Raw genomic sequence first — 27,733 nt, forward strand, 5'->3', positions numbered from 1 at the left:
GAACAAAAGAGGAAATAAATTTAAAACAACTTCTTTGTACTCAAATAGTGCTGTAAGGACTCAGCAAAGTGGACTACATTGGATGGTAAACAGCAGCATTTTACATAGGAAAGGGCTCCACCGTTTTCACATGGCGACAACAGAGAGACATAAGAAGAGGTAAACTGAAAACAAAAACTGTTATGAATGGACAGAGGAATAAAGTACCAGAGGTTTTCTTTACATACTGTAAGTTTATTTTCACAGAAAGTGGGTTACAGTACTATGGAGAGAGCATACATAAGTACAGAAACAACTAATGAACCGTAGAGTCAAAGGGTCAAAGGTCACATTCAGCCGTCATGAGGAAAACAAACACATCCTGTGGACAGCTTACCTTTTCTCAACATCCAGAAAGGATTAAAAGCAAGAGAACACGATTATTGTTGCTATTAGTGAGTTTTGTCTATAGTCTCATAGTATTTATGGGTATGATTACATAAACGAGAGAGAGAGAGAGAGAGAGAGAGAGAGAGAGAGAGAGAGAGAGAGAGAGAGAGAGAGAGAGAGAGAGAGAGCACCATAGCAGACCTTAAAGAGACGGTTCTCCCAAAAAAGAAAATTCTAACATTTTTTATCAACCTTAAGTTGCTCCAAATGAGATGAGGGTGAGTAAATCATGCCAGAACTGTGATTTTTGGGTGAATTCACCACAACAGCTGTGTCCATCTAGAATGGGTCAGCATGTTACTTCTTCATTTGCCTTTGTACATTAGCACTGGCTCAGGCGTCAATAAAAGTAAAAACAAAAATGTTTAAAATAAACCTAATTTAACTAAAACTAAAACTGCCATGGTAATAACCCACAGGAAGTTTCTTGAATGCCTTGAAAATATGAATTCCTATGTTTCAGGACTATAAATTGCATAGGTATATGTAATATACCCAGTGGTCTAACTGTAAAAATATTTCAGGAGGGGGTGGTGTGGTCAGTTTCTTTTTCAGCGGTTTTTATATAATGAAAAATTTGCCTTATTAAATGAACTATTATTTATAAGTTTTTTTTCTTATGGTGCCTGAAATGGAGGAATTTTGGTCAATATTTTGCTAAATGTGTTTTTGTGCTGGGAGTGCTGGCACCTTGTCTGGTTTAGGCCCGTCATGGATAAATAATGATGACAAAACCGCCAGTAGGTGGCAGTAAGTTCATGTTTTAATAAATTATTAATTGAATCATTCAAATCAAATGATTTGTTCAAAACGGCTGATTCAATTAGAAACGAAACAAGTGAGTCCATCTGAATGGACTGTTGTATCACTGGCTCACTCGATTTGTTCAAAATCTGATTAATTCAAGGAACAAAACACTGTGTTGCTATGCACTGTTGTATAAAATAAATAGCACATTTGTGCTCACGCACGTGCTGATATTCAGAAAAGTTCTGTGCTTGTGCAATGAATATAAAAACGTAAAAACTCATACATAGGTATTTTTTTCTTTCATTGCGTGAATTATAAGGGCATTCTAACTGTATTCTAACAGGCTTCATCACGCAGTGAATGCTTTTGGACTCTCAAGACGAGTTTTTTGTTTGGTTTTTGAAGGTCGATGACTCAATAAGCTCTACTATCATCTCTCAATCCCTCAGAGTTACACAAACAGCACAATAACATAATGTCGGGGAATGTCTTTAAATTACAATCAAGAAAAAATCATACCTTTTTTGTTGTCTTCTTTAAAAAGAACTTCAAAAGTTACGCTTGAACCATTTGGCGTGCAAATGATGAAAACTTGAGCAGCTTGTTACAGTACCAAGTTCTGATTGGCCAACTGTCACTATTTAGTTTGTGAATTATCATATAAATATAACTCTTCGGGGTCATCGGATGCGACATGCACCTTTACAATTTGTCTGAACTAAAGTGTGTGTTGGCAGTGTGTGTACACAGCAAGTCATCCCCGGGCCCATATGCCAAAAAATTGCACTCAAATTTTGAAGTCTCACCCTTCTGTCAATTTTAAGATAAAATACAAACAATAAATGTGTTTTATGCTTTTTTTTATTTGTAGTGAGATAACTATATTCGCCTATAGTGGCATGTGAATCAATAATATTATCCTCTTTAATATTTGCAGCACGAAATAAACATAATTACATATTTGAATGCATTTAGAAAAAAAATCTGAACAATTTAACACAAACGAATGTCTCATGAAATCCATCAGTTAGAGTTTAAAAAACATCAATAAGCCTATTGTTGTTTTTCCTGTTAAATGTGAAGAATGAAGGGTTGGATGCACAGACTTTTTTTTTTTTTTTGGCAGAGTGTAATTTTCACATTAACATCACGCAATATAACATGATTTTATTATCGTAATTTTGACTCTATTCTTAAAATATTATGATGTTAATCTTATATATGTAGTTATTTAGTTATTTTCAGCATGACACTAAAATGCCACTGAAGTCTATTTGTACTGCATGCAAACACAATCTCTATAAATACAATCTATATGTTTCATAAATGTAACCAATTTATTTTTCCATATGCTGAAATGGTTACAAGGTTTGTTTGAGGTCTTTATTGTATGCTGATGACTTTTAGCTATTATGATCTGTCACAGTAATACCACAGAACCTGTGGGGTAATTATTTTTAAATCATTACCCCACAGGTTCTGTGGTATTACTGTGACAGATCATAAGAACTTAACATACTTCATTTGCCTGAATTTTACCAATATTCTTCAGGCAAATGAAGAATGTTAAGTTCTTTGATCCACAAATCAAAGGATTTTAGACATTTTTTAAGCTGGTTTGTATCATTTATTCTCAATTCCAGTACTCGCGCCCCCCTGCTCTACACATTTTCTATGTTTCTCTTATGCTTCAGACGTTTGTTCTATTCGACCGTAAGTGCCCTGCGAAGTGGACATCACAGGATATTCCGCCATGATTCCAATTCAAAGTGAACGTATATGTTCAATTCAAAGTGCATTGAAGTGTTCGAGACATGAATTTAAATTGTATTTACTTACAGAGGTATATGATTTCACACTTGTCCGTGTGGTGAAGTTGCGCAGTGCAAATCTGTGAATGAATGTTCCGAAGTGAAGTAACTTTTTGAGGTAGGATTTCCCCTTCTCAGGGAGTAGGGAGCAATGAACACTGTGTAGGGACCATGTCAATGGGAACACAGTTCATGCACGGAGCTCACTTCTAACGGGCTGATAATCTGAATCAGCGTGTGTTAACAAAGAGAGATATGCAAAAAAAAAAAATACAGCTTTAAAAAAAGCAGTCTGACAGCATATTAAATATGTAATTTCACTGAAAACGTTATTAAAGGGTTCACCCAAAAATTTAAATTCTGTCTTTAATTAGTCAGTCGACTCCAAATCCAAAAGACACACAAATAAAGATATTTTTGACGAAATATCTTTAAAAAACGAAATGAAAAAACCCTACATAGATGGAAATGGAACTACAACATTCCCAGACACGTAGTAAGGATTTGGAATGACATGAGGGTGAGTAATTAATGACAGAATTTTAATTTTTGGGTGAACTATCCCTTTGAAACATGGACATATCTGTGTGGCCCATAGGTTTCATGCTTATCAGCTTTTATGTTAGCAAGGAATGAATGTTAGTGCTGTGGGGCATACGCTGAGGATCGTATCCTTATCCAGGATTCAGTGGCACTGAGCTCATCTTACACACTGGAATGCTCTCTCTCTCTCTTTCTCTCTTTCTCTCTTTCTCACAAATGTACACACTTATACACATGGACGTGGTGTCATTTGAAATGCCATTTGGAGAGCAAATGGGATTCCAAATCCAACCAAACCAGAAAAAGTGAAGAACAGGTGACAGTAGTCAAAGGTCAGACAGAAGTAAAGATTTAGAGGTTAAGAAGAGCTACAGCATTATTTCATCCACTGAATAGGAGACTTCTGTACAGAGGAGAGAAGGGTGCTGAGGTTATGATGAGACATGTATTTAGGGGTTAAGAAGAGCTACAGCATTATTTCATCCACTGAATAGGAGACGAAGGGTCAGAAGAGAGACAAAAAGTACAGGAAATTAAGTTACACTAACAAATCTACCCTCCAACACCAGATTATTCCTCTAATAAATTGGCTTTTAGATGACCCCATGCACCAAAATTTAACAAGAGAGAAGGATTAAAATTAAGAGCAACAAAATACTGTTGGTGTAGATAAAACAAATATGTGATCAAAACGCTATAAATCCATTTGGATTAATTTGAGTAAAAATGTGTTTTCTTACCAAGAAAGTGGCAAGATTAAAACCACTATTTAACTAACTTTCACATAGCATCCAGATTTTGATTTTCAAAGATTTTTTTATAAAAACTGATAATTTTTTCCCAAAATGCAATAAATCCATTGAATCAACGTAAAAGTTATTTTTCATATTGAAACTTGAAAATAAACAACAAAGTAAGATGATCCACATATGACAGCCTCAGAACTTGGTCAATACTAATCTTATCAATAGGTTGTGTTTCTGTGGCTCAGTGGTAGAGCATTGCGTTAGCAGCATGCTCTAAATTTTGGACAACTTTAAAGGCAATTTTCTCAATATTTTGATTATTATTTTAGTTATTTTTTTTTTGCACCCTCAGATTTTCAATAGTTGTAATAGCTTTATCTCACCACATATTGTCCTATCCTAACAAATACATAAATGGAAAACTTATTTATTCAGCTTTCAGATGATGTATAAATCTCAAGTTTCAAAAAATGTACCCTTATGACTAGTTTTGTGGTTCTGACAAAAAGATATATATATATATAAATATATATATATATTTTTAATCTATCATTGGTGTGTGGTGGTGTTCTGAAGGCAAAGTCCTCAAAGTTACTATTGCTATTACAAAGTATATATATATATATATCAAATTAACTTTTAACAATTTTTTTATTTTTCGGATCATCAGTCATCAAAGCTTGGTGAATGTTGATCACAGACAAAGAGATTTACTTTAATTTCACCTAGCTGATTGGTCACTAAAAACTTCCACAGATCATGTTTTCATGCCATTTTTTGATGTAACAAAGTGGTTATATGAGTGTGTGAGTTGTTTGCTTACTTTTTTAAATTAGTCTTAGCATTAACGGCATTATATTGTTCGTTCAGACTGATTCGCGAACATGGAACGCGGACGAACACAAGAGGCTGGATATAAACCAATCACATCATAACCAGTCATATCCAATCATATCGCGATGGAGGCATTGCCTTCTCTCATGTGACTTTCCACCATGCATTCTCAGTTCCCCCCCACCAAACTCACTGCATGCTTTAGGGGGTCTGTTAAAACTCAATGGGCTCAGGGGAACCGAGTGAGATGCGAACTCCTGCTGTAACTTTATCTGCTTGTGTAGCTGATGGACAATGTTTCTTTTAAAAAATTAGTGATTTTTACTACTACTACTATAATCACTACTTTCTCACGTTTTATTTTTAAAACCACATTTTTACTGTAAGTTTTCTTTATTAGCTCTACAGGCTACATCTTACTGTATGTACTTGTAAATTGTAAAAGGATGTAATATTCTTGTTTATCATTCCTTTTCTTTTTGACCCTCTGCTTTTCGAATCGCTCCCTGCTCTCCACCTCTCCATCCTTCTCTCTCTTTCTCTCCTTCATGGAGACTCTCACCTCGTTCATCTCCACGGTGTTGGCCAGCATCTCCTGCAGGGCTCGTACTGACAGCGACTGCTCCAGTACAAAGGCACAGATTGCCAGATCAGGCGGCACATTCTGCAGATGAAGACGAAGAAACACACCAATGTTTTGACTCATGCATAATTAATAGATCAGAAAAACAAAACAAATAAGGTTGTTACACTGGCATCATAATCTTACAGACTCATCATAGGAATAATGTTTAGTGATGAAAAATGTTAACTGCTGCATTTTAAACACTAAAATGAATACATTTTTGTTTGTGCTTTCACCAGTGCTTGTAAACATAAGCAGCACAGCACATTTTATTTGTCTTCAAGCATGTGCAATTTATTTCTGTACAAAAAACAAATAAAACATTACAATAATAATTTAATACATTTAAAACTTTTATTAAAAATATATAGAATTTATTTATCTATGTATATACAAAAGTATGTAGAAATTAAACAAAAGTTAGCATAAAATAATCTGGTTTACTGAATATTGTAATAAGGAATATTAAAATAATAATAAAATAACATACCGTATATAAAATGCCATATTTAAGTTAAGATACATTTTTGATAAAAATTTAATCATTTTAGTAAAGATATATATAAATTTAAATATATTATGCAAAAGTTACCATTATTTCACATTTTTAGTAGAGTATTATTTGTCTGACAACTGGTGTGATACAGACAAAACACGTTTGGTAAAATGGATAACTGTAATAAGTAATACAAAAATACTAATAAACTATCCTGCATATATAATGTAATATTTAAGTATTATTTGCCTTACAAAAATAACTGTTATTTAGCTATTATATATATATATATATATATATATATATATATATATATATATATATATATATATATATATATATATATCTATATATATAATACAATTATTATTAATAAAATAACCGCGATATAGTTAAAAAAAAAGGGGGGTACATTAAAATAGTTCTTAATCCAGATATTTGTAATGAGGAGTGGCTTTCCTGCCCAGAATATCAACACCCTGACACTTTATTGATGACTATACCTGGGCATTTGACGTTGTCTCTAGAAAGCACAGACGGTTCCCAAAGCCTTCACAGGAAAGGCATAGTTTGATCTGCTCCTTCAGAACAGTCGCGGTGCACTGGAGCACAACTTGGTCTTCCTGTGAGCCAGAGCAGGTTGTGAAAAAGGAAGAAAAAACAGAAGGAATACAAAGTGAGAGTATGAACAGAGCCAGATGGCAAAGGTGACAATGACTCGTGACAAAAGGCTCTAATGAATACCTATTCATAGTGAGACGTGCAAACATGTTGAATGATAACACACTGATTAGTGAGACACAAACACACACAAGGGCTGGTACGGTCATAGCACAGCGTGTAAATACAGTAATAAACACACCCGCTTCCAAACACTTTCCAGCTGCCATATATAACATTCTCAGCTGTTCCCTCCACTGACTGACATGATGTAGCCATATCCTGCGCTCCCTTCTCCTCTCTCTCTCCAGCCTCCTTTTCTCTATCATTTGTTCTCCATCTCTCTCTCACTCCTTCAAATTTCACTGTGTCCTAGGGTTTTTTCCTTCTTCTGTAACAGCACTTTTGTCTAAACTCAAACCTCACGATTGATCTTCTACCCTCCTATACAGTGGGTTTCGGAGAATTTGTGTTATTTGCTGGTACGTTCTGTCCCACAATCCTCTGCACAGAGGAAATGGGGCCAGTCTGTCCTTTGTAAGGGCACAGAGGCCTTTAAAACTCCAGGTGTTTATAGTCTCAAAAACACAGAAAGAAGATGCCTGTATATGGCTGGTATTAAAGCCTTTGTGACTTAGACTATATGGTCAATAATACAGTACTTATGGCCCATATGATGTTTCAAATACAGAGATTAAGTTATTAAATTTACAGAGATCATGTTGACAATGATTTTAATAATTGGTCACATTTTAGTGTTTCAAAGTAGACCAAATCGGACCATGAGGTAATAATGGGGCAGGATAAGCAGATATAGCAAGGTATAATCGAGTTATACTTTAAGTATAATCTCAAGTTTGTTGCTGAAAGAAGGAATACTGTGTGTGTGTGTGTGTGTGTATGTGTGTGTGTGTGTGTGTGTGTGTGTGTGTGTGTGTGTGTGTGTGTGTGTGTGTGTGTGTGTGTGTGTGTGTGTGTGTGTTTGTGTGTGTGAGAGAGAGAGAGAGAGAGAGAGAGAGAGAGAGACAACAAGAGAGAGAGAGAGTGTACCTAATACCCAATACTTATAGGTATATGAATTTTTTAAATAGCAAAACACTGAGTGACTCACACTCCTTGGACAAAATTCAAAACCCAGAGACAAAAGCAAATATCCAAAATGTATCATAAATGCTAATATTAAAAGTACAGGGTGGCAGGTATCCAATATATATATACAAAATTCAAAACCCAGAGACAAAAGCAAGGAACATATTCCACACAATATTTCTTTATATATATATAAATATTTTATAAATCTATAGTTTATATATATATATATATATATATATATATATATATATATATATATATATATATATATATATATATATATATATATATATAAATATATATAAATATATATATATATTAGATGTTGTGAAATGCTAATAAATAAGTTTTTATATTATTTATTATGCACAAAAAGTAAATAGCTGGTCAGTACCTATAAAACAATTATTCTTTTCATTTTATGGCTGATGAATGATAAATAGTAAATAGTACCTATAAAACAATTATTCTTTTTTTTTTATGGATGATGTATGATAAATAGTGTGTTTTTATTTAAAATCTTACATTGATCATTTAGATATTAAATTTTTTTATTTAACTTTATAACATTCATAAGATCATATTAAAATACATTACCTTTAACTGTTAATGAGTGTACAGTGTTAAAGTGTTCAGATTAACTTTATTTGAGTGTTAGATGACAGAAAAAATTTACTAAAGTGTGTTCCTGCCTGTTTTGTGTGCTCCTGTATCTGGATAAATAATGAGTGTTGAATGTTAATCCCCTTCGTATCCGCGCTCCTTCGTCTCCTCCACAGTAGACGCATCGTGACAATTGTTCATTAAGGATAAATATAAAACAACTCTAATATGGTCCCTATAAAAATGTTACACAAATAGATCATTATGTGAAAGACTAAAAACATACACAAATCTTTTATGAATGAAGCAGACCCATTAATAACATCTGTAGTGATCACTTAAGCATTCTGAGCCTTTGCTGTCTGATATGGTGGTCTCATGGTAAGCTGCTGTGCTGAGCCTCATGATCTGCAGGCTTAGCTCATCTTTGTATAAATAGGCCCAGAGCAGCACTGGGATTTGGCAGATGCAGAACACTTTACACCATGAGACACAAACAATCAGCGCTAATGTGTTGCTTAAATGCTTCAGAGCTCATGCACATTACAGTGAACAAAGAGTGTAGGAAGACAAACTAGGAAGGTTTGGATGAACACCGACCTGAAATCTTGGGCCTTAATATGTCAAACTTATTTCTGCCTCTTAAGACAGGTATAAGATTACAGCCGAACCATATTTAGGTCTAGATTCACAGCAAGACCACCGTAAATACACTTAGAGGTCATTTTGAACATGTTATAAAATAAGTGGGCAGAGATACAGTATACTGTAGTTTCAACAATTTCAAGTTCAGTAATAATTTTGTTAACTTTGCGCATTAATGTGGCCAGTTCTCAACAATTCTTTCTATGGATTCACAACAGATGTGTACACACATAAATGTATTGTTAAGGCCTGTTCACACTGATAACTATAAAGATGACTATATTAGCGTCCACACCAAAAAGTGTCCAATTCTTACACCCGTCAAAATGCATCAGTTTTTATATGGGGCTAGGCGACACATGTGCATATTTCAGATCTCTCATCTGCCAGCTTTGCATATGCAAAAATAGGCTAATTTTCAACTCTTTTTTATTGTTAGTAAAAATAAATAAATAAAATAGGAAATAAAGAAATACATTAACCGTATACATTCACTCAGTTTTTGAATTTCTAATAACACATGCACTAATGGTCAACACTTTGGAATAATTAATTCTAATTATGAATGCACTAATGGTCAACTTTTTTTATTTATTTTTATTCAAATATTAATTTATTTCTGGCACAGCTGATTTTTTTTTTTACCAGCCATTACTTAAGTCTTCAGTGACACATGATTTTTCAGAAATTATTTTAATATGCTAATCTGGTACTCAAGAGACTTTTATTATCAATGCTGAAGTTTCTGCTGCTTAATATTTTTGTGGTAACCTTAATAAATTAAACTACCATTCAAAAGTTTGGTATGATAGTAAAATGTAAGATTTTTATTTATTTATTTTTAAATGAATACTTTCATTCTGCAAAGATGCATTCAATTTATCAAAAGTGACAGCAACAGTTAAAATATAATATTTCAAGAGATTTCTATTTCAAATAAATGCTGAGCACAAATAATAACTGATAATAATTAAGAACGGTTTCTGAATCATCATGTGACACTGAAGATTGGCGTAATGGCTGCTGAAAATAGAAAACAGTTCTTTTAAATTGTAATTAAATTTTACAATATTAGTTTTTATTGCATTTTTGATAAAATAACAAAAACATTCCAAAAATATTATTTTAAACTTTTGACCAGTACTGTATATTACAATAAATAAATTATTAAAATAACTTGCATCATATATTAATTTAATGAATTGAATTTAATGAGTGTAAACATGGAACATGGAACAACATATTGTATCTACAGGCCAGACCAAAATCACTTATAAACACTTTGGAATTATTCGTCTTCGACCTATTGTTAAATATGCTTATACTGTAGATTATTACAATATGTTATATTTTTAAAAATCGAAATAATGTAATTGTTAGTTTCTGATAAATTATTAACTGCATGTAATGTTGTAATTGTGAGAAAAATTAAATTTAAATAAAAGAGTATTAGACACAAATATTTGATATGGTAATACAGACATTCATGACCTCAAGGTTAGATTATTGTAATGCTTAATTGGGTGGTTGTTCTGCATGCTTAATAAACAAACTCCAGCTGGTCCGAAATCCAGCAGCTAGAGTTCTTACTAGAGCTAGGAAGTAGGACCATATTAGCCAGGTTCTGTCAACACTTGTCATGGTGTGCCTACGGTGAGGGGCGAGGAACAATGAGCGTGGAACGAGGATAACGCAGGAGAATCAGGATTAACTGTCTTTATTGACTTTATTGACTTTATCTAAGGAAAGCACATGTAGGACATGGGGATTGACGATCAAGACAGCATGCAGGACTCAGGAAACACAGGGCTTAAATACACATGGAAACTAATGAGGGAACACCTGGAAACAAATGAACACAATCTGGGCATGAACAGGAAGACCAAATAAGGGCATAAACATAAGATGGACCACGTGGGGGAGGAAAACACTAGACACAGGACTGACAACACTGCACTGGCTCCCTATTAAACACTGTATAGATTTTTAAATCTTGCTAATTACTTATAAAGCCCTGAATGGTTAAGCATCTCATTTGAGCGAGATCTTATTGCATTATAGTCCTCCACGTCCGCTGGGTTCTCAAAACTATGGCAATTTGATAATACCTAGAATATCAAAATCAACTGCGGGCGGCAGATCCTTTTCCTATTTAGCTCCCAAACTCTGGAATAATATACCCAACATTGTCCGGGAGGCAGACACACTCTGTCAGTTTAAATCTAGATTTAAGACCCATCTCTTTAACCTGGCATACACATAGCACACAAGACATTTCTAATATTCAAATCCGTTAAAGAATTTTTATGCTGCATTGATTAGGTCAGTCGGAACCGGGAACACTTCCCATAACACCCGATGTACGCTAATACTAGTCTGTTTATTTCTTATTCTTAGGTCACTGTAGCCACCAGATTCAGTATGTATCCATATCAGATGGTCACAGCAGTAACCTGTATCCAGTGTTTTTCTGTGTCAGGATTGTGTATCAAGGGATGGTGGTTAAATAGATAGCCCTGAATGTCAGCGCAGACCAGTAAAACTACAGTAGATGACCCCCAGAGACAGATCCCCAGTGAAGACCTTGTCTCCTAGACAGCCACCAGGACAAGACCACAGGAACAAGATGAGTCCTCTGCACAATCTGACTTTGCTGCAGCATGGAACAACCTGTTGGTTCGTCTGGCCAGAGGAGAACTATCCCCCTGACTGAGCCTAGTTTCTTTCAAGTTTTTTCTTCTATTCTGTCACAGATGGAGTTTTGGTTCCTTAATGTTTTTTTTTCTGTTCTTAGTTTCTTTCAAGTTTTCTTATTTTCCAGTGATATCGTGGACTTGATTGCACAAAACTGAACTGAGCTGGATGATGACATCACTGAATTCAATGATGAACTCCCTTTAACTGAAAATTGAGTGTTTACTATTGTCTTTCTGCATTATTGACACACTATTTTCATATTTAATACCGTAAAGCTGCTTTGACACAATCTGTATTGTTAAAAGTGCTATATAAATAAAGGTGACTAGACTTGACTTGACTTAACTGAATGAATTAAATTATATAATTTGTGAACTTTCTTGTTGTTTTGCAATTAAAACTCGCAAATAATTATGCAATTATGTAATTATTCTAAATAGGAGTACAATGACCCACAAATATTTTAATGCATAATACGTCAACACACAATAAACATGCAAAAATAATGCACAATATCTAAACTACTGGTCAAAAGTTTGGGATAGATAGATATAATACGTCAACACACAATAAACATGAAAAAAATAATGTAATATATGTAAAATACTGGTAGGAATGAAGACAGACAGACTAGATGACAGACAGATAGATAGATAGATAGATAGGCTGTTATTATTTGATCATAAGTACAGTAAAAGAGGTAATATTGTGAAATATTATTACAATTTAAAATAACTGTTTTCTGTTGTAGTGTTTTTTAAATTTATTTTATTTGTGTCATGAATTTTCAGCAGCCATTACTCCAGTTGTCAGTGTCAGTGTCAAAAATTCAGGTTTGTCATCACAGAAATATATAACATTTTAAAATTATTAAAAAGAAAACTGTTATTTTAAATTGTAAAAATATTTTATAATAATTCATTTTTTACTATATTTTTGATCAGTGCAGCCTTGGTGAGAAAAAGAGACTTAAAAAAAAAAAACATTTAAAAATCGTATCAATTCCACACAGGTGGTGGTTTGTATCATATTTTTTTTTTATTATACTCTACAAAAGGTTCACTCCAGTCCTCTACTTTTATTGGTTAAACAATATTTAATATCAATACTGGGCCATTTCATGATCACTATCACAACTGGAACGCTGTATTAATGGATCAACATCCTGGACTAGATTCTCTTTTCTAAACAAAAACACTCACATTCATTATAATTGTAACATTAGATGTTGTTCATGTTAGGAGTCTACAGTCTGCAAGACTACATTTAAAGTCACACACTGACAGAATTAACTGCATTTCTATTTAATTCAGTCATTTATCCATCACTAACGTGACATAAGAAATGAAAATGCTGTAACAAACCTAAAAACGACCTCATAACCTCATTGACAAGATTGTATAAACAAGCTGCAACTACACAAACAAGCTCTACGAGGGAAAGAGGAAATGCAAAGTGCGCCATCAAAACACACAACACAGTTTATAATTAGAATCATTGTGGGGATTCCCCTTCTCCTGCAGTGTGCTGATCAAGCCAAATCCCTTCATTCTGACTCCAGCCATCACTGACCGCTGACACTGACAGATGGAGGGACGGTGTGGGTGGATTAACGAGAGTCGATATGGAGGAGAAGGAGGGGTTGCTGCATTAAAGACTCTCCCTTTTTCAAATGCTTTTGTCTGCCCCGACTAACCTGGACCACAAAGGCACATCACTCTTTACACGCAGGACCTCCTGCGACTGTTTCCCAATACAAAATGTCACTTCCTCTCTAGGTGGGCTGCCTGTGGTCATACAAACACTGTGGTATTTATAGGATGACGTTATTGTTTTCCTGTCGGCACAACGGAATTACAAAGTTGCTTGTTATATAAATATATATATATATATATATATGGATATATATATATATATATATATATATGTGTGTGTGTGTGTGTGTGTGTGTGTGTGTGTGTGTGTGTGTGTGTGTGTGTGTGTGTGTATGTATATATATATATATATATATATATATATATATATATATATATATATATATATATATATATATATATATATATGTATATATATATATATAAAGTGCTGCAGGGATGATGTATCTTTCCAGGCCAAAATGCGGAAACAAGTTTCCGTTTCTGTCACCCCAAAGCCATTTGGTTTTTTGAAAGGGTTTCTGATTAAACACCTGAAATAGGGTCTATAGGGTTTACACAAACTCAAGATATTTTCATGTTTTATTCTACGACATAAAATACATCAGTAATGCGCCCTTGCAGTTTTTTTTAAAGCTTTCATTTGTCTTAAAAGCGGTAGCTGCATTTGTGGCTGAATCAGACATTTTTAACGTCATCAATAACCAAACAAGAAAAATAATCTACTCACTAGTCCAATTTTACAGCCTTGTTGTGTTTATAATCATTCTCTTAGAAATTATTCTAATAATTTTTTTTCTAAATAAATTGAAAGAGACGTCCGAAGATTAACGATGGCACTGAAGTCATGTGACCATGGTGTAGTTTGTTTATATTTAACTATTTATTTCTAGCGATTGTATTTAAGCTTCAAAATTCATAAAAGTTCTGGTCATTTATTATCATGATTATCGATGAATAAAATGTGTTAACATGATAAAACTTGTTGGGCACAGAGCTTACCGTCTTCTATAATCTAAACGGCAATGGAAAAATTGGGTTTTTGTCGAGGGAACCTGTGCGATGCTAACTTCCAGACTGTTCTATAAAAATACTTCATCATAGCAACGCTTAATAAACCACCTATATTCCACATTTGAAAATTTTAGTATTTCTTCAGAGTCATTGTTTAATAATTATGTTTAATTATGTAATTAGTGTCAGTGACAGTATAAGTCCTATTACCTGTAAATATTTGAATACATATGTAAGTAAGCACACAGTAAACATGCAATCATTATGCTCAATACAAAAAAGTATGTGACCCAGCTGGCCATGTAAATATTTTGTTTAATAAATAAGTATGTGACCCGGCTGGCGCACAGGCTAATTTTGAGCTACAGTACACACAAAAAAGTGAAAAATTACATTATAAGTTGATTTTAGTTGAACTTGAGGTTTTCTAGTGATTTAGTTAATTATAGTAATTAAACACCTAAAATTATCTTTATTTGTACGTTTTCTGAGAGGAGTAGCCTAGCTTTTCTCCGCTCGCTTCTCACACTGACTGTCATTCAAAGCGCTCGCATAAAGACACATCCGACACGGCGTAATCCCCATAAATATAGACAAATACACAGAATTACAGTATTTAAGTGATCTGTTACGTCTTAAGTGAACGTTTGGGGAATTGTTGGGGGAAAACATCTGACATTATATAAGAGCCGTGCATTAGAGTAAGTCTTAATATAGCTATCTCATTAATATTAATCTAACGATAAAAGAAAGAGGGAATCACTCACTGCTCTTGATTGAATTGCTTTTGTAGTTTTAATAATCAATTTATTTGTAATGAACACACTAAATTTATTATTTTTCTTATTTGAATGCTTTTGTTTACATGTAAAATGAAAAAGGTAATGCATTATTTGTTTCTTTCTTATATTTGTATACTGATTTTTGCATCTGTTCTTATTTATAATAACAAATTAAAATAGCTATATTATGACTATTAATACAGTAATTTATTAAGTAAAGAACTTGATGATTAAGATAAGAATGGAGGAAATTTTTTTTTATTTTTTTTTTTTTTGTTTTTTTTTTTCTCAAAATTGACTTTGCCGACTCTATCGACTTCAAACGGGTGTAGCTCAGTCAAATTTCGTCTGATTATGACAAATCTTACAGTATTTTGAAAATACAAATACCTAATTTTTGAAAATTTGCTCATTGTGACTAATTTTGCCAGAACCGAACAAATAAAGGCCTATTTATGTATTATCTTTGTATTAATAAACATATTTTGAATTTTAATCGAATCAGTAGAATAATTTTGCATAATAGCTTTTATTATACAACATGCCAGTAAATACATGATGACAGCGTTTTCATTTTGGGTGAACTGTGAGGATGATAAAATACTTTCTCTGCACCAGCTAGACTCTAGTTTGAACACATTAGTTTGTTTGAGAATCCTGGTAAAAATGATTTTTTGACAATTCTCCTTTTTGTTTTGCATGTCCAATGATATCTTGAAAGCTAAAAGAGGAAAAGCCCCACAAATGTCTTTGGTGGCTCCATGCAGAACCTTATCATTCCTACCGCTCCAGAAATAAAAATTTAAAGAGCAGCATATATTTTCTAGCTTCAGAGGAACGTGTGTGCATGTCATAACATCAGTGCAGATCTTACTGCAGGCAGTCACTCCAGGAAGGAGATATCACTTACCATGAAGACAGAACCACAGCAGGTGAAGAGGACGACAAAACGGCTGTCAGTGTCCTACTTCACAGCTTTTTAAAGATTGGCAGCATTTTGACAGCCACATAAATGCACACAGAAACAGGCATCATGTCTGTGTTCATAGGTGGACTGTCTTGAATAAAAACAAAAAAAAAGGGGGGGGGGGGGTCTATATACAAAGAACGAGTCAGATTTTTTTAAAAAGTACTTAGACACTTTTAAAAATGTAATGGTATTAGATGCAAAATACCAAATCAAATGCCATTTACAAATAAATGACATTCTCTGAGCCACTGTTGCTGTTACATACAACTGACTAATGTCAAGGTGATTTCAGTTAATGTATATTAGTAGTTTATTGCATTAACTATAAACACATTTCACTATCTGACAAGTAGAAAGTGTCTTAATGCTTTGTCTATGAACAGTTTTACCTCATTTACAACCTAACAAGCATATTTTGGTATAATGCTTAGCTCAAAAAACTAGGCTTGTGCTACTGTTTCTTACTTTTAAAAAACTCCAGTTGTTTTGATATATTATCTAATTCAATGGTATTCAAACATTTTAAAAGATGATTTTAGTGTCCAAATATTTTATGGGGCCACTGTAGTTATAACTCTACCTGACAGGAAAATTATGAGTCTCTTCCAAACACACATAAACCCTACACTTAACAAATGCACCTCTCTCCCATTAATAAAGCATTAACATCACTTGAAACATTATTGCCGTTCGTTTGCTCCAAAACATGTTTTGCTGATTCCTTCCAATTTCATCCATCTTTATGCTTCTCCAGCGTCTCTCTCTTTCTCACTCTGCCGTGGGCCTCCCCCACTCCTTAACATTGCTATTTTGGGTGAGTGCACCTGTCATTCTCACATTCCCCTCCACTGCTGACTGGCAGATAGTTCAGAGGCTCTTTCAGGGCAGAAGAGTCTCCGATCCCACAGCCACACAGAAAACCAGGCATTAACTGCAATATCCCACGTACACCTATTTCAACCACTGAAACCTGTCACGCAAAGAAAGTATTAGGAAAAATATTCAACGAATATATCAAATCAGACATTAAAGCCTTTTACAGTACAAAAGATTTCTGTTTCAAATAAATGCTGTTCGTATTCATCGAATAATTTGTTATGTATTGCGGTTTCCACAAAATATTAATCAGCACAACTTATTTCAACACTGATAATAAAGAAAATGTTACTTAAGCACTAAATCAGCATATTGGAATGACTTCTCAAGGATTGTGAAATAATTACAGGAATAAATTACATTTTTTAAATATTATTTCTTTTAAATTATAATGAAATTTTACAATATTACTGTTTTACTGTATTTTCGATCAAATAAATGTAGCCTTTGTGAGCATAGAGACTTGAAAAACATGAAAAAATTTACGGACCCCAACTATATATAGAGTTTTTGAGCATAGATGGTTGAATAGAATGTGTATTTGTATCGATGCAATATATATATGTATTTTTTTTCTCAGCAAGTGGAACAACTTGAGATTTTTTAACATTAAGATAGAAAACAGTCTACATTTACAGTGGAAAATCTGAAAAAACTATAAAAAAAATCATCTTCTGATATTATCAAAAACGGACTAATGTCACAGTGATGAAAAACGTACATCTCATTCTGTAAGCATAATAACTGTGCTATGGGTTGGTCCCAGGGGTCTTCATGAGAGCCACTTATAAAGGTTCTCATCACTGACGCAGTTTCATCAACAGTTGAAAACATCTAGAGCTCTTAAACATGAAAAATCTGCAGTTTTATGAGTCATAACCATGACTTCACCAACTGAATTTCAAAATGTTTGACTCATAGAAGCTCTAACCTGTGCTTATGGGTCATCATTTAGATAAATATAACATAAGCCTATTTATCTTGCACATTTGTTTATCCAACAAGCAAAGATTGGTTCCCAACAGTCTTCAAAATATATTGTGCTCCAAAAAGAAAGAAAGTGATACATGAGAGTGAGTAAATGATGACGAGTGAACTATTACTTTAATGTAGTCAGTAATCTACAGATGTTCTGCGAGTAAGTGCATTTTTAGTTCTGTTATTTTACTACGGACCAAAATAGTGAGCAAAACAAAGACACGACAATAATATGCTAATTGAATAGTGGGCGGACAAGACTAATGTTTATTTATGTGCTGACATAATGTAGATATTTGAGTCACTCCACTGCTAATGTCATATTGTGTTTATTGATTTCTGAACCCTTCCACTCCTGTTTTTTTTTATGAGCAATGATTAACATCCCTTACATGACTCAAAATTTTAAACTAAACTAAATTCTTTGAGTGTCTTAAAACACTGATTTAAATTACTATAAATTACTAGACAAACTATATTTTAAATGAACTACTAAATGTAGAATAAGATAATATATTTAATAGATGATTTATATTTTTATTGATTTATTGACAAACTATATTTTAAATGAACTACTATATATATATATATATTATATTTTAAATGAACTACTAAATGTAGAATAAGATTTTTTTACTTAAACTAGATACTTGAAATAAACAGCAATAACTTACAATGTATTGTGAGGGTCCAACTACTGTAACAGTCTACTGAACATGCTCAGATTGATCACTGGTTATGCATTTGAATAATTTACTTGGATATACATATTTATTATTAAAAAATGAATTGATATTTTAGCTTTAATTAGTTCTTTTGATTACATTTTGTTGTAAAAGTTGTAACTAGTCAGCCTTTTTCAGTCAACTATTATGCAAATTTAGACAAACTGGTTCTACATGATTATTATGTAATGTTAATGCTCAGTTTAATTTAAAAAGCAGACTTTCTGAACTTATTTTTGAGTATTATATTACATCTGATGACAGCACAGACCAGTCTTAACTGTTAACTGAACATAACATAGTAATGAAAGTAATGAGACCTTCCTGTTTCAAATCAAAATCATGAAATTATGACTTAATAATGGCAATAATTATGTAATATTAATGAGCAGATATAATACTCTACAATGATACATTTTAAATATGATTTTGATTCCAAGATCTACATTTACATTCAGGCATTTAACAGACCCTACTATCCAAAGAAACTTACAAATAAGGAACATGAGAAAAGTTACAGTATGAAGCTGTGCATCAGCATTATAATCTGAGCCATGAGTAATCTTCCTTCACACAGTACAGTACAGTACAGGACTCAGGGGCCAGTTAAAGTTTCTAGCTGACGTAAATAATTCTTCTCTTTAAAGGCATTGGAGTGCTAGCAGAAGGAACACCTGTTTATTGTGTAAGATGTTGTCATGACAGCACACATGAACCGCAGCTGTCAATGAACAGATGGTCTGTTAGGGCTGAGGTGTAGATTTGATCATCTGTGGGCTAATCAAAACATAAGCCAAAGGAAGACTCCTGCTTTACACATTCAAGACCTGAGGAATCTTCTGAAGAGATCCTGGTCTAATCCTCCATCAAACACACAGACCTCACACCTCTCTTCACCACCCATGAAGGACAGACAGGCCCTTATTGTGGGCTAAAATCAGTGATTCTAGATGCTTCTCTCCTCATTTCTGAGGCCAATCATCACAAATTTGTGTGTTTAGGGAGAAAATTTGCAACATTTTTGAGTGACACAGCAGAAAACCCCTAAATACCCATATTAAGAAGAATGTGAGATGCTTAAATGCTCAATACACCACACCAGGCTCTAAACCATTTTTTAGTGAGAAGAACATTTTAAAAATCTAAGAAAATAACCTTTTTTTCAATATATTTAAAAAAAAAAAAAAAAAAAAACAAAGGCTCCATGAGAGAGTTTTCCATAGAAGAACCATTTTGGGTTCCCCAAAAAACCTTTCCGTGATCAGCTCCTAAAAATAACTTTTTTTTTCTTAATGTGAGGAACATTTGAATGATTTCCTTTTTCTATTATAAAGAACCTTTCATGCAACTGAAAGGTTCTTTATACAGTAGAACCACAGATGCCAATAAAAAACCTTTCTTTTCAAGAGTGTAATGGATCTTTTGCAGAATGGAATGGTTTCATGGATGTTAAAGGTTCTTCATGGAACCACAGATTCCAATAATAAAATAAAAAAAAACTTATTTTGAAAAGTGTAGAATTGATTACAGAAGTGATTAATTGCTTTTATGCTTCATGTGCAACACACACACTTGCTTTCCTCCCTGTGGATTCAGGCAAAGACGAAGTAGGACACAGACTCTCTTGCTCTCCCTCCTGAGTGTCAGGCGCATATAGTGGTGAAACTATAAAAGGAAACTGCTGTTATAGCCTGGAACCCGAATACCCCCTCAAATGCACTCCAACACCACTGATGCTATTCTCTCTCTATCTTCCATCTCTTTATTTTCAACACCCTTAAGGAGCTCAGTAAGATTTGGGATCATGTATCATTAATACAGATTTGGGATCATGTATCATTAATACAGTATCTGGAGAAAGCTATTTTTTAATATGCCATCTTTGGCCCTGGGAACTTGTTTGAGTCAATCACCTGAGCTGTCAATGCCATGTGATTCTGGAGCTGCCATGGAATCGTTGATTAAATGATACATCTATTAGAACACTAGGGATGTCACACTACCTTTATATCACAGCTCTTAGTATGAAAGAGTGGCATGGCATGACAAAAGGAAAAAGAAACAGTCTCAGAAACATTTGTGGAAGGCAAAAGGCTTTCCTGAAAGGATTCCCTCAAGGACACACACTGCTGAGCCCTTCAGAAATCTGCGGGTTCTTGACTGACCCACACATGCTGAGTCACTGTATGGATTACAGCAGTCACACACTCTCCACACAGCACATAATACTGCACCTTGAGTAGCTCTGAAACACATACAAAGAAAATCCCACATTACCTGCACCTGTTATGATGTCATTGTCATACATGCAGATAAAAAAAAAAAATAAATAAATATCAAACATATTTCAGAAAGAAAGCCCCTAAAAGATTGGATGCCGCTTTGACACATTCTTCTTTTTCACTGTCACTTTAAACGTGAGTCCCTGTTCGTAACCCATTTTACTTCTGTAATCTGAATTTTTCAAGGGAAACAAGAAAAAAATGGAGGATATTGTTACTGTCTTTATTGATTGTGTTGTGAAAAGTCCAGAGCCAGACTTTAATAGAAGTTTGCTAAAAACAAATCCTAAATAGCAATGCCTATTTATGGCTATGCCTAGCCTATAATTACATTATCCAAATGGAAAAAGAAGATTCGGTAATAATTTATTTTAGGTTAAATTTCTCGGTTTTTGATTGTTGATTGTTTTGTTTTTTGTTACTAGCATATTTTTGGCTGTTTATTAGTATTTATAAAGCACATATGCCTGACCATATTTTAGATTCCTTAATCCTGCCCAATACCTAAACTTAACAACTAGACCTACCTAACTACAAAAAAAGCAGTAATTAGGAGTTTACTGAGGCAAAAATCTAGATTAATAGTTAGTTAATAGAGAAAACTGGACCTTAAAATAAAGAGTGACCGAAAGTGACGGAAAATGTTCTCTCATATCTGATTTGGGTAAAAAACTATTTTGAAGTGTACTACATATACACTCCTCTTTCCCTTCCACTCATCCCTCTCCTCTCCAGTGCTCACAGTGATATAAAAAAAACAACACAAAGTGAAAGTGGGAGTGATGAGAGGAAGAGGTGGGTCACCTCTACCATCCACACACACACACACACACACACAAAAAAATACAAACACACACACACACACACAAAGAAACTTCCACCATAAAACAACTGTTAGAACTTCATTTAAAATCTTGTGATACCTGTAAAGAATCATCTCCACAAGTGTCCTTTTTTTCCAATGACAATACAAAACTCTCTGTTTACGCATGTGCGGGCACAGAACAGCTGTAAGACTTTGATTTGGTGTCTCGTGAAGATTATAAAAAGTTGACCTTTGATCATAAAGGGATTCTCTGCAGCATTGTCATCCACATAACACTCTTATTAGCATTCCTAAAAGAGGCATGAGGGTGTATTATGAGATATCAGCTGATCCCACTGGACAAATGGATCGACAGTCTTCCAGACAGACGTCTCAAAAGTCAACGAAATAATCTTCAACATCCAGTACATCAAAAGCATCCATTTATAAAACTGATAGCCATAGATAAGTATAGGTAGATGCCAACATTTGACCACTCAAGACAGGTCGAAATGTCCACCATATTGGAACAGTCAATCTGTCGTCACTCAATAAAAATCAATGAGTTTCAAGATGCCACAACATTGCAGAGCCACTGGGTGTAAAAAAAAGTCAAAATGTACATTCCTGAAGAAATCTGATAAACTTTCACAGGTTGGTTTGTTTTTTTAATATGTATTAACTCAATATTACAAGTGAAGTTTTTCAACTATAGTACCTTTTAAATGCAGTGTTAGCTAATGGCTTCATCATGTATTGAGTTAGTTTAGCAAAATCATCTGCTTAAGTCTACTGAAAATATAGATATTAATACATGCGTATAACTAGGGTTGCAGACATACAGGCAACTTGTTCTTTAGCATTCTCGGACCTACTTTGACCATTCCAATATGGCTTATGTACGGCGGCCCATAGAAACAGCCTCTAATAGGGCAACTATATATAAATATCTATGCTGATAGCTACAACTCTAAATTCTAATTGGATGCGGCATAGCTGGGCAACTATAAAAAGCCTAGAGTTAAGCCACTAAATGTATGTAAAAAAAAAAAAAGTTAATATTAACTTCTTGTCAATAGAATTATATTATTATAAAAGAAAAAGAAATTGCTCATTATATTTTTTTTACTATTAATAAATAATAACTATTTATTGAACACTGGTACCTTTCACTTTCATTATATTACTGTTGCTGCCATTTTAAGAGCAATAAAATAAAATGGGTCTGTGTGTACAGTGATTTTACTTCGGTCAAGGGGATTAAGGATGTTATAGGATTTCTATAGTGCATTCTATAAAGTATAATTCTGAACATGCTCATATATTGTGCTTTTTGGAATTAGTGGCAAAAATGGGACCCATTTCTTTTCACTTGAATTTTGAAACAAAATTTCAAGGCATAGGGTCTTGAAATATTAAATGAATTAACCACAATTCAGTTTGTGATTCCAGAAGTTTGAAGAGTTACACTTTTTAAATTAATATTTCCAATTTAATTTAATTAATATTTTCTTTTAAGTTATCCTGAATCCTACTTGGAAATTGGCTGAGGCCCCCTAGTGGGCCCAAGCCCCCTGTGTATTTTTATTTTATTTTAATTTTCCAGGCTTTCTGTGTAAGAACCGCTGACTTAGCGGTTAAAAACTCATCCACGTGATCTTTCTTCCTCACAATCTTTCAATCTCCTATAGGCCACAAATGCTGTATGATTCCAATCCTGCTTGTTTTTTTTTTTCTTCTCATTTGTACTTTTCCCTCAAACCTTTGGTTTTGTCTGTATGTCTGACCCTATTGAGTGTCTAAGCAGTTCGCTGCTCGCTTACGCTCTACTTCAGTTTGAGAGATGAGGGGGCAGAGGCCAGCTGTCCCCCCTCAAGGAGCTGGCCTGCTTGTTGCGTCTTTCACTCCTGTTCTGAAAGTCTCTCCTTTCCTGAGGTAAAAATAGCTAACGATGCAAACAGATGCACCAGCCGCTGTCTATCCACACACACTCACGTACATGCACTGAATGACAGAATCTTCTTGAAGAAGTAGTGAAAAAATGCAGAATTTACAACATGAGTTCACAGTAAGCAACAATAGAAGCAGGACATGTCCCTGATTAGAGACCTTGTCCCTCACTGAGTTTTCAGGAAGACTATCAACTCCTTAAGCAGGTCAAAAGACATGTGGGCCACCATAAAAATAGTCCAGGCTTGCAAAAACGTCCAGCAAAAATTTTACAAAAAACATCACGGTAACAATTTCTTTAAACCAGCCCAACAGATGAGACCAAAAATGTGGATGGGGAAGTTCACAAAATATCTATTACAGTGCAATCACATTTACCATTATTTAATTTTCCCTGGCGAAATCCAGTCATTTGTATAGGAATCTACAAAATCGGAAATTTCTTTGAATACTTTCTTGCGCAGATCTCCCAAAGGGTTCAATTTTCAAATTCAAATTTCAGAAAACCGCTTTGTTTGAAAGTATGTTCATACATTGCCACAAAATTGACAATGGACATTTTTGCCCACAAAATTTTTCTATTGTTTTAGTGTTTTTTGAGCATGTGGAGTATATGTGAGTGTGTTTTCTTAAAAAAAACAAACAAACAGATCACCAATCACATGCAGGGACATGTCTAACACTTTAACAACATTAATGATGTAACCAAATGTTCAGGATTGAGGGGGACCAGATAAAAAAAGTTAAAGAATCTTGCATTTTACTACTTGACCACTAGTCTAAATATTAAAAGGGAAACATGAGCCCCCTCAATGTCTATGTTGGCCCCGTATACTCAAAAATACCCATAATGCACAGGCAAAAACTAGCTAAAACTCTTACGCTGAGATATAACTTTGAGACTCCCCCAAAAAAGCATTATTAAAAGTATTACTATGAAATCAAAATAGGTCAAGAAGGCATTACTTACCGTCCGTAGGAACTGTATCTCTTCATCTCCCCCCTCTCCCTCTGCCATCCTTCTCCGAGGGTTATTTGCAGCTCCTCAGGAGAAATCAGAAAATCCTTCCGTTTTCTCTTCAGTGTGTTTCAGTGTCTTCTCTCTATCTCTCTCTCTCTCTCTCTCTCTCTCTCTCTCTCTCTCTCTCTCTCTCTCTCTCAGTGTGTGTGGGTGGGTGTGCTGGAGGACAGCATGAGTCCTGTAGCTCTCACGGTGGAGTGAGAGAGAGTGACAGAAGATTCAGCGCTGCTGCTCCTCTCTCTCTCTCTCTCTCTCTCTCTCTCTCTCTCTCTCTCTCTCTCTCTCTCAGCTTCCTTGCTCTCAGATCCTGTGGCTGGTGCTCTACCTTCTTACACATTCACACCGCAACCATATTTGCACAACTGGGCCACCCCCTTTGCCTAAAACTGATCCTCCCACAGGTCTAATGATCTATAAATGGAAAATGTGCTTGTGTGTGATGATGTCTGGAAGAAGACACTAAGACACACACGCGCATACTCAGCCATACGAGAAGCCTGAATTACATCAGAATGAATCAAATAAAGACATTTGTTTAGTTTGCAGAACATGTGATTTTTTTTATTTTTATTATTATTATTTTTATTTTTATAATATTTGTGCAAACACACAGTCAACAGCTTGAACGCAGTGGAGTCCTAATGTGAGCTGAACACAGCCGGATATATTGGGTACATATGTGTGCTCAGCACGCGCTGTGACTGAAACAGAATACAGACAGCGAATTAACAGCGGAATGAAATTTATTTCAGGCACTGCATTTGAATAAGAATGTTCTGTTAATGTTTATATTTATATTACAGCAATTATATTTAAATCTATTAATGATATATACATATAGTTTAATAAATATGATATGCATTTTATACATTATATATAAAATGTACAAATAGTACATAATTGTATAAAAATAATATTATAATAATTGGGAATAATTAGGATACAGATGATAAGAACACAAAAGCTTTAACCTTCATTTGGAAATACAAGAGTGGTATAAATTATGAATTACATTAAATTATACAATATACTGTATAAAAATCATATTTAAATGATGTGACTCTGGAACAGGAGTGTAAGTGATAATTAACACAACAGTCTAACAGGGAACTGAGCCAGCAGGCCAATTAAACAAACAATTAGATAGATAGATAGATAGATAGATAGATAGATAGATAGATAGATAGACATACAATAGATAGATACTGTAGATAGATAGATAGATAGATAGATAGATAGATAGATAGATAGATAGATAGATAGATAGATAGATAGATAGATAGATAGATAGATAGATAGATTTTCAATCATATATTTTCCTGGTCTGCATCCATAGACACACACAGAAGCCACTAATCGGCTAGACACTAGACAGTCTGACAGCTGCATTAGCAACACACCCCTAAAATTACTCTAGGAAAATACAGCCAACATGCTGCACCCAACCACACACACTCTCAAACAGGCCACAAACACACAAAGATGACAGCTGGCTTCACTCCTCACCTCCAAAATCTCCATCTAAGTGTCATCTCTGATCGTGTCCCTCCCCTCTCCGAAGTCCACCTGCAACTACATCTGAGTATGGAGTAAGAAGGATGCTGATGGATTTTGGGGGCTCTTCTTGGCTTCAGAGAGCATGCTCAGACAGCACGTAATGAAGACTGGGAATCCGAGTGCATTCGCGCAGGTTTGCTGTGTGCTACCCTGTAGTCGTGTGAAGTGACCGATAGATGGCGCCGTAGCATCTTACAAACTCACTCCGGAAATAACATTGAAGCTAGAACTACATGTAGGTTATTTGCAGTATCATAGGCCTATTTAAATGTGAGATAATGTATTAGGTTACTATAGTGAATAACATAACACTAACTTAAACTACCATTTAATAAACCACTGCCCGATGGAATTCATATTCTGTAGTCGACTTGCCAGCTTCATGATGTGTTTTTAAATCAAAAGCCTGGCCGCCATTTATTTTAAGTGTTTCAACATTTTATCCACCTTGTAGCTGCTTTTCCTCATCACTTGAACAGTTCTGTTCTAAATTAATTCTCAATTAATAGGGCTACAAGTGTGTGGAAAAATCAGTTGTATTAGTGTTTTATATTTAAAATGGGACATAATATAATACATTACGAGAGCTCTTTAACACTGGGAATAAATCATAAACATTTACAAGAATGTTTCCCAAGTTACCACAGCAATAACCACAGTCATGGGTGTCACTAGTGGGGGGGAAAGGGTGGCAGAGTGCATAGGGCCCAGAGGTTTGTGGGGCCCAGCGATCACAAAATGAACGTGATTTCGTGATCGCGAACTCCCCATGTCACGTGATTTTGAAGAAGCCCCATAGCAAATTCAGTGCACAGGGCCCAGAATTCCTAGCGATGGCCCTGACCATAGTAACTGTGGTATTTTGGTGGAAACGATGGTTACCATATGGGAATTTGGTGTTCTGAATGACCTAACAGATGAAGCAACTAACAGCCTGTTTAGGCTTGATAGAACCAGTTTCTAGTTAAAGTCATTGAGTAAGCTGAAGGGACAATTCAGTTTAATTTCTGTTAATACCATGGTAATTTTTAAACACTAAAAAACTGAAGGCAGATGATGGGCGCCTATGTGGTTTCTTCAGTTATGCAATCACAATTGCAGAATTTGCAGCAAGAAACTTACTGAGAGCAAGAAAAAAAAAATATTTACAGGACAATACAAGTCTTGCTTCACCTGTTACTGACAAA

At 34.4% G+C, this 27,733-nt stretch overlaps 1 protein-coding gene across 15 annotated transcripts in view; it reads right to left on the reverse strand.

Moving 5' to 3' along the window:
* Positions 1–26,658, reverse strand: part of LOC109055440 (ryanodine receptor 1-like) — a 95,281-nt gene extending 68,623 nt beyond the window's left edge. For 8 of the 15 annotated variants that reach the window (XM_042743870.1, XM_042743862.1, XM_042743858.1 and 5 more), the window contains exons 1-4: positions 26,496–26,657; positions 24,939–25,012; positions 6,738–6,857; positions 5,676–5,777 (exon numbers count right to left, since the gene is read on the reverse strand). In XM_042743870.1, the coding sequence (XP_042599804.1) occupies positions 5,676–5,777; positions 6,738–6,857; positions 24,939–24,986 (270 nt within the window). In that variant the 5' untranslated portion in view covers positions 24,987–25,012; positions 26,496–26,657. Of the gene's footprint in view, positions 1–5,675; positions 5,778–6,737; positions 6,858–24,938; positions 25,013–26,495 lie in introns of all 15 variants that reach the window. The other 7 variants (XM_042743864.1, XM_042743859.1, XM_042743860.1 and 4 more) reach the window with 1 other exon arrangement.
* Between the last annotated feature and the right edge of the window lie 1,075 nt (positions 26,659–27,733).

This window comes from Cyprinus carpio, chromosome B18, assembly GCF_018340385.1.
Source record: "Cyprinus carpio isolate SPL01 chromosome B18, ASM1834038v1, whole genome shotgun sequence".
NCBI lineage: Eukaryota > Metazoa > Chordata > Actinopteri > Cypriniformes > Cyprinidae > Cyprinus > Cyprinus carpio.